Source organism: Topomyia yanbarensis, chromosome 3, assembly GCF_030247195.1.
Source record: "Topomyia yanbarensis strain Yona2022 chromosome 3, ASM3024719v1, whole genome shotgun sequence".
Classification (NCBI taxonomy): Eukaryota; Metazoa; Arthropoda; class Insecta; order Diptera; family Culicidae; genus Topomyia; species Topomyia yanbarensis.
The window spans coordinates 296,073,575-296,093,362 of NC_080672.1; the positions used below are offsets into that span (position 1 = coordinate 296,073,575).

At 38.9% G+C, this 19,788-nt stretch overlaps 1 protein-coding gene across 16 annotated transcripts in view; it reads right to left on the reverse strand.

Annotated features, from left to right (window-relative positions):
• LOC131692829 (formin-binding protein 1-like) overlaps positions 1 to 19,788 on the reverse strand; it is a 209,407-nt gene that overhangs the window by 39,999 nt on the left and 149,620 nt on the right. For all 16 annotated transcript variants that reach the window (XM_058980126.1, XM_058980133.1, XM_058980123.1 and 13 more), the window contains exon 3: positions 1,681 to 1,734. In XM_058980126.1, the coding sequence (XP_058836109.1) occupies positions 1,681 to 1,734 (54 nt within the window). The remainder of the gene's footprint in view (positions 1 to 1,680; positions 1,735 to 19,788) is intronic.

Sequence of the window (19,788 nt, forward strand, 5' to 3'; positions counted from 1 at the left end):
CAAAGCCGCATACGACACTATCGATCGAGATCAGCTATGGCAGATTATGCACGAGTACGGATTCCCGGACAAACTGACGCGATTAGTGAAGGCGACGATGGATCGGGTGATGTGCGTAGTACATGTCTCAGGGACGCTCTCGAGTCCCTTCGAATCACGCAGAGGGTTACGGCAAGGTGATGGTCTCTCGTGTCTGTTATTCAACATCGCGCTGGAAGGCGTAATAAGAAGAGCAGGGATCGACAGGAGTGGTACGATTTTCACAAAGTCCGTTCAGCTACTTGGCTTCGCCGATGACGTTGATATTATTGCACGAAACTTTGAGAAGATGGAGGAAGCCTACATCAGACTGAAAAGAGAAGCCAAGTGCGTCGGACTTGCCATCAACACGTCGAAGACAAAGTACATGATAGGAAGAGGTTCACGAGAAGAGAATGAGAACCGCCCGCTTCGAGTTTGCATCGGTGGCGACGAAATCGAGGTGGTTGAAGAGTTCGTGTACTTGGGCTCACTGGTGACCGCCGACAATGATACCAGCAGAGAGATTCGTAGACGCATCGTGGCAGGAAATCGTGCTTACTTTGGCCTCCGCAAGACACTTCGGTCGAACAGAGTTCGCCGTCGTACGAAGTTGACCATCTACAAGACGCTGATTAGACCGGTAGTTCTCTACGGGCACGAGACCTGGACCATGCTCGTGGAGGACCAACGAGCACTTGGTGTCTTCGAACGGAAAGTGCTGCGTACCTTCTACGGTGGAGCGCAGATGGAAGACGGCACATGGAGACGGCGAATGAACCATGAGTTGCATCAGCTGTTTGGGGAGCCGCCCATCTGTCATACCGCGAAAATCGGACGACTACGGTGGGCCGGGCACGTAGCCAGAATGTCGGACAACAGCCCGGTGAAAACGGTTCTCAATTGCAATCCGACCGGTACAAGAAGACGTGGCGCGCAGCGAGCCCGATGGATCGACCAGGTGGAAGACGATTTGCGGACCCTTCGCAGACTGCGTGGCTGGCGACGCGCGGCCATGGACCGAGTACAATGGAGGAATCTTTTGTATACGGCACAGGCCACTTCGGCCTTAATCTGTTAATAAATAAATAAATGATATAAATATTGACGATTCATCCGATAGCGAATCTAAATGGAAGTAATTTTGTTTACAAGTTTAATAAAAACTGAAGTATCACAAACATCATTGCAGAGCCGCAATTCCTTTCACAGGCTTAGGGAAATATCTGAAGCGCTGCCCAATACGATTGATTTCTAATCCTCCCTTGTGATTTTTGGTTGCTCTAATTCCGAAGGACTACATATATTCTTTGTGTGTTGAGTTATTTTCTTGTTCAGCGCGAGATAGTAATATGGAGTATTGGTTGTATAAGCCTACCTAGCAGTCTCCGTCAGACAAAGGTTTTTATATTCCATCGAAAGCAAAAAGTCAGTACTTTCAAATGTAAACAAAGTCATCTACGTGTTTTTGCCAGTTACATTTAAATGATCATTTTTTTTATTGTCAAGAGTTAGAATACTCTGGTACACTCCTGATTCCCACAATGCTACGATACTTTCCAAACGTCTACTCATTTTTTGTTCATTGCTGACAAGCAATATCCCAAAAGGTAGATTATGACAGCTATTGTATGAAATCAGGTTACCACCGTTAATACTTACTCGTTTTCTTCATCTTCTTTACTCTTTTTTGGTTGATAGTTTTTGACGAGCCGCCTGTGAAAAAAAGACAAAAAAGAGAAGAAACGTTAACTATCAACGTAAAAATTCAGGGCAGTCGATATTTGGATTACTTTTATTACCGGTTGTTTAACGTCGGTACCGTTGAATTTTAGTATAAAATTGATTATCCAAACCATTGGTTTACGATCGTTATGCGTTTCTTGAGACAGTTGTGCTTCTTTCTGTCGGCACAATTTACTGGCATGGTGCCGGCAAATAGTTGAACGTATCTGGGTGTCGCTGAGACTACTAATGACAGTTATCATGGTGGAATCTAAGTGCAAGTTTGGTGAGATTCATTTTGTCACTCTATGTTGCCGGTCGATGATAATGACTGCTTATTTCGTTGCAGAAAATTACACCGATGATTGACCAGCAGGTTTGTCATTCTTGCCCGGCGGTCGCAGCACGACAACGACGTCAGCATAAAGAGAACGAATCGAGCATTAAGGGAGGAAATCATTACTTCGTTTCGGTATCTGCACAAAGACCACAGTTGCACGTTGTCGATGACATTGAACTAGGAAGGAAGACCTAATCACAGCTGACTTGGAGCGTGATGCATTCTTTGCACCGTGTCAGTCTATTGGACGGAACTTTACCGGAACGGTGGGGAAGAAATGCTCCATAGTTGATTGACGAAATCGATTGAAGTGTGACACCGTTACATCAACTACAGTAAACTACACTATGTCATTAGGAATATAAGCTTGAATTACAAGTATGTTGTCAATGACAAAAGAAATTTTGAATTCGCTTGATGAATTTTTCTTCGAAAGTGCCAACATACTTATTGATGCAACCGTTATTACTCGTTTACGTGTAGTGATCTGTGTTGCTCTCAAGCCTGTCATAAGCCCGACCAAATTATGTTGACACATTATGTTTATCAACCGGTCTTCTCATTGGTTGGTTTAATGCGATTAAAATTGTCACATATAGGCACCAAACCGGTTGGATTGTTAAAATTTGCATGAATCAGCACGTCAGATGAATCGATTTTCTTGGAACAATCGAAATCATTTACGGCAAGACATAATGTACGCTAAAACAAATTGCTGTTTCATTAGTCATCGAATCAACAATCGCATCGCACACAACTAGGATCATGAAGTACGTGCTACTTTGCTGTGCATACTATACTGTAAAATTCGTAAAAACATCGCTCGATGACTGCATCGCAGACGGCAGCGTAGCGTTAAAGGCGCAATACCCCATGCCTTATCAAAAGCACCTGTACATACGTGTCACATAGGATGCCGATGCATGCGAGCGGCGGGTGAGGATGGTAAATAAACAACGAGTATTCGATTATCTGCTACCAACACAGCATCGACTGGAATAGAGTAGATAACAGTAGATTTTGTTTTGTTATCGTCACATCAAGTGATAAGTATTTAAGCTACATGGAATCCGGGTTGATACCAGATTTTGTTGAGAGTTCATTCCAATTTTAGTATTTACGATAGGACTAAGCATCATTTGTTATGTTACACAGAACAATTTTTTGAAAGCAATTAACCACTCGAAAATAACTTAATTTAAATTGATTTTACCACCAACGATGGGGTACTAATTTAATGTGTAGAAGAAATATCAGAGCATGGTACAAAAAAGAACGTCATTTTGATAAGAAAAGTGTAACGCACGTAAAAAAGTTTTTCGTGCGATAATGCCCCAACCAAAATTTATAAAATATTCAAAACAAAAAATTTAAGATGTTTCTTTCAACAGGAACCACTGGGACAAGTCACCTAAAAATATTGCAATTAACATTGTTGATTTCAAATTAACAAAGTTCTATTTCGAAAGAATAACTAGAAAAAAAATTGTTGTTTATTGCATTGAGTTGAATTTGTTTAAACCTTTGTTATAAAAAACTTAGTTTGTAGTAATCAGTATAATTTTGCGTTGCGTTGTGACGATGATTTTTGCGGATTGCGCTCCGACTACATCATGATTAACTGCTGATTATCTAATAAGAGTTGCTTAGGAAATGGTAAGTAGGAATTCATACCAATCCGATCCATATTAAAATCTCAACGGCATTATAGGCACCATTGCCGCCCGCCCCCATCTCCATCGTTCACGGGGTAGTATAAAAGATAAGGTAGACGGGAAGTGCTGATGCTTCACCTACTTAACGGAAGGAGACAATTCATCGGATTCTTCTGTGGGTGTCGCGAAGATGGAGGTTTTGAGGGGTATTGGACGATGTTTAACTGCTTTGATGTGAGCTAGATTTAATAATTGATTATTGTGAAATATGCTGTCAAAATAAATAAAATAATAAAAAATTCAATAGCAGCCAATGGGAACGATGTGCCTTTCATTTGAGACCAAGTTTGTAAAAATCGGTAAAGAATTCGCTGAGAAATATGTATGATATTAACTTAGGGACTTGGCAAGTTCCTCGGAGCATTAAGAACCGTCATAGGTGGCCAATGTGGTCAAAGCGACTTCTATGGGGCATTAATGATCTAAACATGGACACGAATATCCAAGTAATGTTGCACACATTTTAATATATATATTGCATCGTGGTACCAATTTATATGGAAATTTGCTGTGTGTTCGTACTCTTCAACCCGTAACTCTGGAACCGGAAGTCGGATCAATGAAAAAAATCAATAGTGACCGGTGGCAAGGTTGTATACTTCATTTGGGACTAAGTTTGTGAAAGTGGGTCCAGCCATTTCTGAGAAAAATCGGCGAGATTGTTTAACATATACATACACACATACACATACAGACTTTTTCCGGAATCGACGAACGTTTCGAAATAAATATCAATGCTTCAGTCAGGGATTTGGCCAAAAATTTGAATCTGTCCAAGTCTTTCGTTCAGTGAGCCAAGGACCAGGAGGGACTGCATACGTATAAAGTGCAGAAAGCTCCAAATCCTGACGAACGGCAAAATACGGTGGAAAAGTCACGGGCCTGGAAACTGTACACCCAAATGCTAACGAATCCTCATTGTCTCATCATGAATGATGAGACTTACGTCCGGCAACTTCCGAGGCTACTGTTCTTGACCGTCCAGTACAAGTTTGATGTTTCGGAGGAAGTAAGGAAGCAGAAACTTTCAGTTTGCCAATAAATACTAGGTTTGGCAAGCGATCTGCTCATGTGGCAAACAAAATGCGCCGTTCATGACTATCGGGATTGTAAACGAGAAGATTTACTTCAAAGAGTGTTTACAGAAGCGTCTGCTTCCTCTGTTGAAGCAACACGAGGGTCCAACCATCTTGTGATAGGATCTAGCTTCATACCACTATTTAAATGTTAACCTGGAGTGGTACGAAGCCAACGAGATCACTTTTGTACCAAAGGACATGACTCCCCCACCTTGACGCACCGGAACTAAGGCCTTTCGAAATACTAGGCAATTAAGAAGCAGACAACACGGAAGCATCCTTGGTGTGGAGGATAAATCTGAGGAAGACATGGAAAAAAGTGGGTTTCTTACAGAAGAAATTGCAGCCAGATGTTGTACAGAACCTAATGAGTGGAGTTAAGTGTAAAGTGTGAACGTACGGTTATGGTATTGAAGTTGAATAAATATGCCAAAAGCTTAATAATGTTTTATTGTCTGAAAGTTTGAGGGGGATTGCTCCACTAGGTAATTTTCTCCAGCGTTTTTTTCTGCGATGTAATTTGATGTGGGACACCCTTAAGATACCGACGAGATGAATTCCAAACACAAAATTCCAAGCGTCTCATCATTTGCCTAAATGTTGCAAGTTACGCGGTATGACGGTCAGGGATCCCACATTGAAAGCTGTGCTTCGGCCAAAAAAATCTTTTTATCATCTGTGATGGCCAAAACCGAAAAAAATCTGTGTAAAATTTCCAAAAAATCTGTGAAAAATCACACAGTATTCCCAAGAATCTGTGATATTTAAATCAAAATGCCAAAATCTGTCATCTGTGAAAAAATCGGGCATTACAGAAAAATATATGAATATGGTAACCCTTATGACGGTACCTATGGGTTTTTTTTATTCATTTCGTTTATTTGATAGGCACAAATGCGTTAGCCTGGCGGTGCCAAATGCTTGTGTTTTTACATTTTGGATATCTTAAAACTAGGAGGTTACAATGTTGAAATATTTTTTTTTACAAAGGAAAAGAAAGTTTACAACTATCTTAAGACTAGAAATAAGATTCAATATACAAGAGAGGGCCAAAAGATTTTTTTATGAAAAAAATTAAAACAAGGTATTCACTTTGATATATAAGAGAGGGAGTAATAGTATTTTACGAAATATTTTACAATTATCTTAAAACTAACAATATAGTTTAGTACACAAAAGGGGGAATACCTATGGGTTTGTCTTTTATTGAAACGAAGACTGTTGCGATATACCTAGGCTGCTAAGGACAAAGGCCTTCCGATACCGGTATCGCGTGGGAACGGGCGACTGGTTTGATCACCGGGCGTTTTTATATAGGACGTAGATATGTGCGAACGATTCCGGTTGAAAGTTTATTCTATTGTATAATTTTGAGTGAACGATTCAGACGAAACAAGAAGGTGCGCTCCCCCCATCTCACTGGAGTCTCAACTATGGCGCCCCGGGAATTGTTGCCTAGTGTATATAAGTTTTGTACTATAATATGGCAGCTCCGAACGAGTACGATTTATGATAGCAAGAGAACGAGCTTTTGTATTTTGGCGCTTGTGACCGCGGTTATACATTCCTAAGTGTTAACAGGTTGACATAATCACCAGCTCTTTTTTATGATTATGAGATCGGGGACGTGGGTGTGCGTATTTGCAAACGGGTTTCTATTATCGTGAAAGGCTCGAGCGTTTGCATGTTATTTTTTGTGTGCTTTATATTGCGTGGGCATTAAAGTGAAAAGACCCCAATCGGGCCATCCTTGAATCGATTCCTATCCTAGTCTCAGCGGGAATCTCTGCACCGAATTTGAAACAAATTGAATAAGTCTAACTACCGAACCAACGTGTTCGAAGTTTCTATGGGAATTTTTCACAAGTTACTCGGAGAAAGCGCACGAAGTTGCATTTGCACCGCTAGGTGGCACTGTATGCATCAGTTTATCACAGAAAGTGAAAATAAGAAAGATTATTTTGTTGACTACAACTTTGTCGAAGACTACAAAACAATCCAACTTCCTGAAGAGAAGTTATGAAACTTTTAATTATCTAACACCGCATGGTGGTGATTCAACTCCCACGAACATTATTTTTTGCAAAATAATGGTAGGGTTTAACTGAATACTATGTTTAGAACAATTTTAGTACATGATATGAGTCAGCTTTTAAAAGGAAAATTCACCATATAAAGGGCACCAATGCTAACTTATTAACGGAAAGAGATAGCAATTCGATGTCTTTTACAAAGTTGTAGAAAATACTTTTTCCAGTAATTCTTGTGAACATGTCCTTATTCTATCTCGCTTTCTTTAAAAGCTAGTTCTGGCGCCACCTATGGGGTGCGTTGCATTGCGTTGCGTTGTGTAAGCACGGTATATTTCGTAGATTGCAGACTGATGACTCTCATTTCCAGCCAGACTACTTAAGGAGCGTTGTTTGGGAATAACAATTGATCCAGTCCAAGCGAGAATTTCGCCTGCAAACCACCATTGCAGACCACGACCATCTTAACCGTAACTTGGGATATGAGAAAGGAAATGTTGATGTGGTACTTACTTAACGGAAGGCCCCGACTCAGTGACACTCCCATATGTACCACGGATTGGGTAGTGGGCCTCAAGCAAGCGATGCAACTGAGTATATATTTGAGTTCACTGATTGTAGGATACGTAAATGTTCTAGATGTTAAGGCGGTTAAACTCTGGGTAAGCGTTTATCGAGAGTTTGTTTTATTGAAAACAACTTGAACTCCGGACAGCCGGCTGTCGGGAGTATTGTCGACAATATAAAATGGACCATAAACAATGAGTTTTAAGGGATGCGTTAGTCTGTATAAATCTCAGCGAATTGGAAAATTGGTATTGTGGACCATTCATAAATTATGTCAAGTAAAGATTGCCTAATACTAGCAAACTCTCTCTCTCTCATATTACCACGTTCTTTATCTCCTTGGTCTAATACGAACCGAATAATTTAAGTTTTTCCCTTTTTTATAAGTTCTGGCGCCACCTATGGGGTGAAATATGAAACTAAAATTTTGTAATCAAAAGATGATTCATATAATGTACGAAAAATGTTCTAAACTTACAATCCAGTTAAACCTAACCACTATTTTTTGCAAAAAATAGTTTGTGAAAATGGACTATACTGATTCACCAGCATGTGCTGTTAGGCCAACACAAAACTGACTCAGACATCACATCCTTAACAGTTTAATAATTTCTCTAAAGGAAGTTGGATTGATTTGCAGTCTTCGAAAAAGTTGTAGACAACAAAATTATCTTTCTTATATTCATTTTCATATAAACTGATGCATACAGTGCCACCTAGCGGTGAAAATACAGCTTAGTGCGCTTCCTCCATGTAAATTGTGGGAAAATCCCATAGGAACTTCAAATACGTTGGTGTGGTAGCTAGACCTTTTCGATTTGATTCAAATTAAGAGCAGAGATTCCGGATGGACCTAGGAATCAACTCAGAGATGAGCCGATTGAGTTTTTAAAAATTCGTTTATTTTCTGGGCAGTCCAGTGGGCATTTATTTGCATATCGCGTATTTCTATAGCTGTGTGCTAATTTATATCTTCCAGTATGCTTTTGAAAATCGCCGAAAAACAACAAAACATGAAACAACACATTAATAAGACACCAGGTTTTTGAGTTCGACTGTATACGAGAGATGGAACATTTATTCAAAGTGAACGGAGCCAATATAATCTGATTAAATCTGATTCCGTCATACCTTGGAGAAACCTTTTCTGAGGTATTACGAACTTGTGGTGACGATGCAGATCGGGGCTTTCTACCTGCCACTACTATTTAGAACAAATGAAACAAAAACTAAACAAACTCTGATATGCACACACCAAGGAAAGCTGACTTCGTGCCGATTCTGTAATCGAGCGGCGAAAAACATAACCTTGGTACTAAATTCCGTTGCAGAATTTGACCTTCTATTTTGACAAACTTCGCAACCGATTCTTAGTATACAGGATGATTGCAGGGTTGCGATCTTATTGACCCCAAAGAGTCCTTCATGGGTGGGGCTCGAACATACGACGAGCGACTTATGACGCTAGTGGCGCTACGGGTAACTCTGCGTAAAAGCTGCTATCGAAAAAGGTAACAACTGCAATAGAAACTGACGTGCCTAGCCCCAATAATCATCGGCGAAGGCAGCTTTGGCGACTAACTGACTCACAAACAATACTTGATAATCCAACAAATCGATCTTCTCTGAGAAAGAAGATCTCTACTCTAAATAAAAAATCGCGTGCATAAAATCTAACGCGAAGCAACTGTTTTTTATATTCACGAATATAAATATACAAAAAACCCACGACTCTGCTAGACTAACGCCTCGAGCAGTGTCAAAGAAACGAGTTTAAAAGCAATAGTGCCCCATACATCCTGAGAGAGACATCACAATCAATCCGACGATAACGAAGCGATGATTTTTTGCTTGCTCAACGCTGAAAAAATCAGCAATGATTAGTTGGTGGTCATAACATAAATGTTTTATTCTTACTGGTAATTTTTAAGTTTTTGTGAATTGGTCATTTAAAAAGATGGATAATTTTAAATTTGTATCTATGCAAACTAATTCTGATTCTTGATTCAACACGACTTAAATTTTATTTTAGTACATATATTTGTATCCTCCCTTGTATTCTGTTTTAGCATTTCAGAGTTCTGACAATTAGCAGCCATTGTTTGTGTGAAAATTTTTGTGAAATTTTTACCCTAACCGCATAATCAAAATTCAGATAATTTTAAATGAATGAAATATCGAAACCTAGGCCTTTTCCAGAGCACTCAAGATGACATTCCCTTGAAGAAGATTCAACAGATCGTATACCATGATATGAAAGCAATCTTTCATAACATGTTCGTTGACATTGCTGATAAGAAAAGTTTAAAACTATTATACTGCTGTCATTGCTGTAAACAATAAATACTAAATCCATCGTATTGCACGGTGGTGGTGAATATAGCGAGAGTTGCCATTTAGCAATAGCGGGTCGAATGAGCTAAATAAATTTCCTGTTTCTATCTCCGATTGATTATTGTCATCTCGAGGATAGTAAGAACCATCTCCACAGGTTGCAGTATTGTATCGTTCTAAAAGTACTTCGGAATAAACACGGAATCAGCTCTGATTGTTATACGTACATATAAGGAGACAGGAGCACAGTTCCATTCTAAAAATACCTAACACGCCAAACAGAGTGCAGGCGACAAACCATGAACACTCGCTCCATCAGACCGGGAGAAATGCATACTAGGCAACACAAAGTGCTACCCGACCGGCGTAGTGTAATGCTAGATTGCAACAGCAGCATCAGTAGTAAAGCATAGGTCATGGTTTTCCTCGGTTCCGCGTTTTGTTTTCGCGAGTTCTGCGAGTGCTTCTTTTTATTATGTTTACTCTTCACGACATCACCCCCCGTCTCGACGAATAGACGTTGTTGCGGGGAGAACGTCGTCACTTGGTCTCAACTCGATTGCAAATAGGTCACGAATCAGTAAAATAAGCAACGGTTCAAGATATCGCACAGGCCTGTTTGAGTAGGTTGGCAATCGTGATGATGGTAAAATTTTGTAGATCCAATTTTCGTAATCGTATTCGTGAAGAAGTGATGTGGTTCTTGTCATTCTTTTTTTACCAAATGCCTATTTTATTAGAACTCGTAACATGAGATCATTGAGCCTTTTCGAAAGCGTACGTTTGGTAGTGACTAATGGCGGACTAATCTTGAGAACCTGTATCACCTCCGAAATAGCGACCGAGGCGAAGAGGCGTGCACTATCGAAATTTGAGACATGAACCAGTCGTTGTCGAATAAATAACTGCCAGCAGGATGACTTCATCTGCCGTGGAGCTAGATTGCTGTTTTATGTTAGTAGCTTTTGTTGCGAAACGATGATTCAAAAATCAATGTCTGTTTGAACATGTAAGCGCGCTAACAAGCTACGACGAAGCATTATATCGTTTATTGGTTCAGGATACAAGCTCATCCGTACTTCTAGAAATATGTACTCAACAAGGCTTTGCAGAAAACTTTTGTGATAGATATTATGCAACTAAGAATTTTTTACTTCATTATGTACTTCAACATATCGAGTATAGTACACTTCACTAGCGCTTACCCCGCCATTGTCCTGTACACGAAGTATCGGTTGCGAATGTAATTTGATACCTTTGCCTACTTTATTTAGCGTTGATCACCAAAGAACTGTAAGTTCTGTTCTTCCCGCTACTTCAGTTGACGTGAGACTTTTTGGAATTAGAGTCTAGCAAATGGCCAGGGCGATCTGTTACGCCACTTCAACAAAGCTGATCAAAATAATTTTGTTTATTTACTTTCCATATACGATTATCAATTTGAGCTATAAATATAAGAAGTAATTTATTTGAACTGAGTATACAGTATACTATACACCCACTTAATTCAAAATTTGCCACTGCTGTACTAAAAAGATTAATCATTCTCGATGACAAAAGTGCCAAAGCCAATACCTCATCTATACTACTTAGTTTGAGTTCGTTCCAGTATGTGTTTGTGGCTTGGCATAAAACCAGCCATTATTTTTCCTAAATTGTCAGTATAACATCTGCTGACGACGACCTGACGTCTAAATATTTCGATCACTGCTTGTGGCTGGCTGTTTTTCTCAAAGTGCTTTAAATTTCTATTGCGAATCACGAATTCTTTTTTTTTCGAGAGTTATCCTACTGGTTCTGTAGAGCTAGGTTCTCGGAAGGGTTCCCCTTAAGAATCACACACCACAATTACAGACGAGACAGGCAATGTCGTCCACTAAAACACTGCTTAAGGCGAATTGCAGCGGGCCGTGGTACTGAGTGTGATATTCATTGTACGGTTCAGATATATGCGGGCGTGGGGACTTCGCGATCGCGTGTATCATCGCGCTGGACTCGTGCGTTTGTACGATATTGTGTTCGATAGCGTGTGCTAACGTGTATGTAACTTTGCGTGTATAAAATCTATTTTATAATCGTGTGCCTTTCGCATATTTGTTTGTGTTCTTGGATGATCGCGCGAGGACCGTGAATCTAATACTTAATTTTTTATGTACGACTCAGATGCTAGAAGAAAGTGAGATCTTCCATATCACTAGAGTTCCTGGTCACGTCGCCATGGAACGTGTAGATATGAGTTTTATTTTTTGATTGGTTCAACTGAATGTATGGACCTAAGTTGCTAGGACGGAGGGTAATCATTTCCGGACGTGACCGATTCATGATCGCGCGAACACGGATGTTTGTAGGTTCGCGTTTGAAACTTCGTAAGTGCTAAAACGTTCACCTTATTACCGGGGTGTTATCGTTTGCGCGATCTCGGGCGTAAGTGTGCGTTGTTGATCACGAAGGGCTTAAGCGTTCGTATGTTAACGTGTTTGTCGCGTGTGCTCGCGTGCATGTGATTTCGCGTGTACAAAACTGGTTTTTTAGTTGTGTGGCCATTCATATATTGGGGTTCGTTCTTGGATGGTCACGCAGACCGTCATTCTGATATTTAGTTTCCGGTGTACCGTTCACATTCTGACAGGGAGTAAGTTACCCCATATTACTAGAGTTCCCGGTCATTTCGCCATGGAACGTGTTGTCCAGTGCATATGAGAGCTTTCTTTTTTTAATAGGTCCATTTGTAGGCAAGGACCTAGACCAAGAATAGAGACTTCCGGAAGTGACCGATTCATGATCGTGCGAGGGCGGGAGTTTTTAAGGTTCACGTTTGAGACCGCGTTTGAATATTTATAAGTGCTAAAACATTCACCTTATCACCGAGATGTTTGCGAGATCGATCGTGTAGGTGCCGTGAATGGTCACGAAGGGCTCAAGCATTTGTATGCTAACGTGTTTATCGCGTGTATAAATTCGATTTTAAAATTAAATGGGCATTCGCATCTTCGCGTGTATTCTTGAATGATGGCGCGCGGACCATGAATCTCATGCTTAATTTTTAGTGTATGGTACAGATGTTGGAAGAGAGCCAGTTTCCCCATATCACTAGAGTTTCCGGTCATGTCGCCATGGAACGTGTTGTCTAGTGATTATGGACGTATTTTTTTATCCAACTGAAGGCATAAGTCTAGGCTGCTAGGACCGAGGGTAGAGATTTCCGGACGTGACCGATTCATGATCGCGCGAGTGGTGGGTGAATGCTTGATACCGCATTTGTAAATTTATAGGTGCTATAACGTTCACTTGTATGTATGTTCGCGTTTGTGACCAGGTTTTTGATATCGCGAAGGTCACGTACGTATATGAGCGAAAATGCAATTAATTTTATGTATGAATCTAATTTAAGATATAATAATAAAAGGAATTGTAATATGCCAAATAAAGAAAAAAGATACAGATATTGACTAGAAGTGTATAAATTGACCGATATTATTTTAGTATACATGAGTAATGGACAAGAAAACTAATAGAAGTACAAATAAACCAGACTAATGAAGTAGAATCTGGGTGGGCGTAGCGTAGTTGGTAAATCGATTGCCTTGTACGCAGCGCACCTGGGTTCGAGTCCTGGCCCCGCACATAGGGCTAGAAATTTTTCATAAGAGATTTTTCTCACCCAAAGAGGCGAATGACCTTAAGGTTAAAACCTCTATAATCGAAATAAAAAAAGAGAAGAACACATGTAACGTGCAATCAAACTACTTTAACTCGTCTAAATGCAGCAAATGTTTATTTACCATTAACGACCAGCGCATTCTGTTAGAATTTCATCATGCTATGCAGACCGGCAATGGATGATTCACGTGCGTAGGTAAATTATTTGTTCCTTAATTTATCCAATCCGGCTTTCCCGAATGAATAAAATCGAGTGCACAAATTGAATGCCGAAAGTACATGCCACTATTCTACCAAATATGCCAGTTCTGCAATCAGTCCCTGACCCGGCTGTTACAAATACACAGACATACACATGCACAGGTAGACATTATTACATTACAATCGGCTTTCTTATTTTGTATGTAAAGTAGGTGAGCCAGTCATAGCATTAGTACTAGTTACGCCACACTGAAATAAACTAACATTAAAATTAATTCATATTTATGATGTATATTGCTGCTAAATTACCGTAAGACAACAATGTCTGCATGTTTTAGTAGGGCTAACGATTAGTGCATCAAATTATAGAATTACTTATTTGGCACTAGTTCGATCGAGAAGAATTTCTTTATAGTTCATGGTGTTTGATTTAGTGATCCTTGAACCAAGTTCACCAACACGGCCAAAAAACCAAGTAAACAATTGAATGCTGTGGATATTCTTCGCACCATGCAGTTGTTTTCAACTGAATATTTTTTCAAATAATCGTTGTTATCAATATTAGCATTAACAAAAGCTGAGTGCAGTGAGTGGTGACGACGAAAATGTAAAATCTTACACGCCATTTATTTCTAACGGCTATAGATGTAGCATCATTGCAATATTACAATAGTATCCAAATGACATTTATTCGAATGGGGCGTTAATTGAGTACAACACCAATCAATTACAATTTCCGTATGTTACAGTTTCACAAGGTCTGTCCACCTCCTCAGCACAAACGAAATCAAGAGAACATTCACCTATGAATGCACACGTACTCATGATCCTACAGCAGCCGATCTTGGGCAATGCGGGCGGAGGTTTACCAATCAATTACAGCTACTCATACGGTTACCTGGTATGTCTTTTTTGTTGTTGCCGGTACATAAATGCTACTCCAAGAGATATGCGTGGGCCGGCCGAAAAAAAAGATCAGTGGCAGTTAATGTGCATAATTTCCACTATGCCGTCATCTAGGTGGTTCACTTGCGATGTTGTGCGAAACTGTCGATTGCATGTTGGACCGATCAAACACCCATGACGGCCATAATGAAGCGGGTGTACAGCACTCAACCGAAGTGAAAGAGTTAAAATAGTTGAGTATTTATTTACAAAGTGGGGCAATAACCTATAGCTGCAGAGAGAGAGAGAGATAGAGGATGTGGCGGTAAGACCTACGCGCTGATGAATGAATGAATGAATGGACGAACGAACGGATTGTTGGGTATAACAAGCCCGGTCGATGAATAGACATGTGTTTGTAAATAAACGATCGCAGTGGGTGGAAAAAGTGTAACCAATCGTGCGAAATGGATGGAAGTAAGGTTTGACCAACTGTTTGGCACTGTAATACCCTTAATAATTTTCGTGAAATGTCAGGCCAACGCAGAAATAAGTTACACAATTTAGTACTTTCATGGTTGTAATCAGAGGTCGAAATTAGCGCTCGTTTTCACAACAAGCAGTTTATCGCACATCTGTTTCTTTTCTACATTTCATCATTTAAGAAATTGCAGAGAGCTGCAGACAACTGTAACGCGATAATTTTGCGATTTCGAACCTCGCGTAACCTTCAGAGAAAAAATAATGTATAGGAGATATTAAAAAATATATTAGTTCACTTTGTTCAAAGAGTAATATCACGATTCAAAAGTAAATACGAAATTACTGCAACGCCTACAACCGGCTGTAAATCCTTTCCCGTTTATACTGAAATTAACCAAATTTGGTAAGTTTTCCTTCGGCATATAATTCGAAGATGGAATAGAGTCAATTCGAGACGCGTAAAAAATGTGCGCTCACATGGAAAATGGCGTGTTTTGGGAAAACTGCTAAAATTCTGTAATTCAATCCTCTTAAGCTTACTAAAAAGGTGAAGCATGTAAGAAAATACAAAGAACGTGTTCAAGTTATTTCTCCAGAAACCTCAAAATGCCAACACGTTATATTACCAAAAGGATCGGTGTTTCGTGAAATCCAAAAAGTTATAACAAGAGCAGAGAACAGAGATATAGTTGCTGTGTGATTGATAATGAAACATAATCCCTATACACATGGGACAAAGCAGACTTCCACTGAATAGGAAATCCCCCATGAGTTTTACACCGGAAATAATAAGTTCAACCTGGAAAAGAATAAAACCTGTTTTAATCCACCTAGTGGTGCAATTGTGCCTTTCTCATTTGACCAAACTACGATTCCATGGCTCATTATGTTCAATACAATGGTGGAAATGTATATTACATATTCAGACGATTTGCACATACATACAATGGATCGACAGCCACGATTTGTCGAAACATCGCTTGAAACCAGCGGCGAATCAAGGAGGAACTAGTTAAGAAATTTTAAACTAGTTATAATTTTAAAGTAGCAACCCCTCACTGCATACTCCTACCTAAGCCTATATAAGCCTAAAAAGGGCCGGGATTAGGTTGACGATTTTTAGAGTGATTGCATAACCTTTCTATCTGAGAAAGGCAAAAATGTGCCAAAGTCAAAAAGGTCAATTTTCGTCAACAAATTTTCAACGTTTCATGCATTTTAAAGTCATTTGGCATCCAAAACACAAGTTCGATGTTGAAATTTCCCCTTACTCCCCCCTTTAAGAATTTTTCTTTTAAGTTTATATGGGAATTTGGTGTGTGGTCGCACTCTTCAACCCGTAACTCCGGAACCAGAAGTCCAATCAACGAAAAATTCAATAGCAGCCAATAGAAGGTTGTACCTTTCATTTGAGACTAAGTTTATGCAAATCGGTTCAGCCATCTCTAAGAAACAGAGGTGACATTTTTTTTCCACATACACACAGACATTTTGAAATCTCGACGAACAGAGTTGAATGGCATATGACGCTCGGCCCTCTGGGTCGGGATTAGGTTGCCGTTTTTTAGAGTGATTGCATAACCCTTCTATACGAGAAAGGCAAAACATAGAAAAGTCTTATTTCCCTAGTTACAATTGAGGGTATATGATAGTTTTATAGCTGCTCACAAAACTTAGAGTGCACTTGTTGTGTGCAATATAGCTTCAATAGTTACTTGAATTGGCAGGCAATCCTGTGGAAAGCGAAATAAATTTTTATCGGTAAAAGACGGGATGACGGTAATTCAGTCCATTTTGATCCCAAGGACTAAGGAGAAGGCAAAGGTAAAGAATGCAAATTACACACTTAAAAATTTAAAAATGTTTTTACTCCTCCTAGCAGTGTGATGATACATTTCTTATTACTTTCTTGACGAAATTTGCGCCAACTCGAACAAATGTTGGCAGCACCCTCTCAGATTTTATCGAAACTTTCTGTACATGAGAACTTTGTCACAAAAAATCACTTTGGATACTTTGTTTTTTTCCAAAAATGATCTAGACTGTCTTTTGAAGGGTCAAACTTTTTTTTCTAATTTTTTTTTCAAATGGCTATAGTCTAAAAATGACAAATCCTACAAAAAATGTTGTATCGAATGTAATCGATGAAGAATTTTTTCAATATTTTTATTCAAAAATTTGACTAATTTTGTGAAAATCACTCTTTTTTTCCAAAAATGATCTAGACTGTCTTTTGAAGGGTCAAACTTTTTTTTTTAAAAGTTATTTGAAAAAAACTTTTCCTTGTCTAAACTGAATTTTTTTTCAGTGTATTTTTATCGAAAATTGAACAAATGAAAGTCATAATCATCTCAGAATCCAATTTTCCAACTGATAGCTGCCTGATACATGCAAAAAGTATCAGTAACGAATCTGGTATAGACTGGACTGGAACGAAGCCGAAGGTATTCGTTTAACGGAGATCTGGTATTAGAATACCTAGCGCACGACCAGACAACATGTTTAATATCGCGATAACCGCCAGATGGTGCAGAGACCGCTCTCCACTATCTCAATACGCCGGAGATGGGCCTTCTACGTATAATGATTGTACATGACCCGAGATATCACCCGAATGAATTCATAATCCTTATCCATTTTCTTGGACCAAGGTTTTATGATACCTTTGTGATTCCTAAACTTCCATCGCTCCACGAAATTTGTCAAATTTCGAGTGTCCTCTGAGAAGAAATATTTAAAAACTCGTTGAAGCTGCGTGATCTTTCATAAATATTACCTTCTAATGCCTAAATATTCACGTTCTCATTATCATTCTAATCCAAGTGTCCGCCTCCCCATTGCCCGGAATGGAGAACCGCGAAAGAATTCAAAAAATGGAATCTGCTATGATTTTTCAGATAAAGTACTCGAAATCTTCCATGTTTTCCCCAAGAAATACAGAGTACTTTTCATGCTCCATAAAATGGAGAGTAGGGTGTCCCAAAATGACATCATGTTAAAAAAGTAATCGGCTCACTTCTTAAATGACAGGTTAGAGTATTTGGAGCACTTTCTTCTTTGGTGTGAATTTGCTAAAGTGCTCCCTACTGGTGGCGAATTTTGATTTTTTGAAAAATGGGCCGATTTTGGGTAAAATTTCAAATGCATGCCTCTTGAAGTGCTCCTGAACGACCTTAGATTTTTTTTAAAAAAAATCATCAGATGCTCATTAAACCTCGTCCTGACATACTAAAGACGTACAGAAAACGTTATTTTTAATCATTTTCTTTCTATTTTCCGAAAAACACTGTGGTTGAAGCACATTTGAACTGATTTACTTTTTGGAACAGCATTATTTTTGATGAATTGCTAAAAATGTCAAAGGTTATCTAACAAAAACTTAAATAACTCATACCCCATTAGCCGTAGCTATACACTTTCTTCTACAAAATTACGCCCCTGTATTCGGTTCAACTATATAAACTGCTTTCTATACTTTTTAAATTTTGTAGATACCCAGTTTTGAAGAAAAAATACTGAAAAACACCAAAAATTTCACTTTTTACTAAGTTTTAATGGCTCTGCCGCTCTTATAATTCGAAATTTGTACAAACCAACTAACCAAACTTCTCCATTTGGATCTCCAGAAAAATAAAAAATGCTGAAAAAAATCTAAGGCAGACCACTTCAACTGGCATAAATTTCAAATTTTATCCAAAATCGGCCCATTTTTCAAATAATCAAAATTCGCCACCAGTAGGAAGCATTTTAGCAAATTCACTCCGAAGAAAAAAGTGATGCTAACACCCTAACCTTTCATTTAAGAAATGAGCCCGATGACTTTTTTAACATGATGTCATTTTGGGACACCCTAATGGAGATCCTTCTGTAACTGTAACGATGTGGGCATGGTCGTTGATAGGTAAATATAAAACTATCAATTTTGTGGGGAGAATGTTGGCAGCACAGCCTCTTTTATGATTGCACTTAACACTAGAAGAATTCAAGAGGTAAAAAAACCTATTGCTATACCTACTAATACATACTAATTTAAAAATCGTCAGGCTGCATTTGTATTGCAGTGTATCTAGTTTATCGTAATTAAAATTTAATTTCAATAAATTTAAAACTAAGATGCTACTTGTTTATCATTTTCATGTTTCTCATATAAAGTATAAGAAAATTACTGATTTTAATTAAAAAATGACTCGATTTTAACAAAATAAGCACAAATAAAATTACGAATTCTCCATTTTTACATGGTCTTTTGTCACTGTAGGTTTATTACACTAGAGATGGGCGGGTTTCAATTTTTTCGAATCCAACTCCAACCCGAATTCGAGAGCTTGAACATTGGAAAGCACGAACCCGACCCGAGACCGAAATTATGAAATTTGAAAAACCCGAACCCGAGCACTGTCACTTTATGAACACCCAAAACCAACCACTTATGAAACAGTTACAAGAATAAAGGAATGGTTATAAGAAAGGTCTCATCGCACTACTAGGTGGATTAAAATTCTTTTTGAGATTAGAATCACAGTGCGCCGGACTAATGAGATGAATAAGGGAATCTCTTGTAATTACCTCTGTTTGCTATACAGTTGTACATACACGGGTGGGGATACTTGAACCACTCCATTGGGATAATTGAACAATTACCGAGACTATCATAAAAACACGTAGAACAATACGAAAAAAGTTTGTTCATTCTGTCTTTGTGCAAAAAAAATATTTCATTTGTATGTTTGTAGTATAAAATCCCTATCACA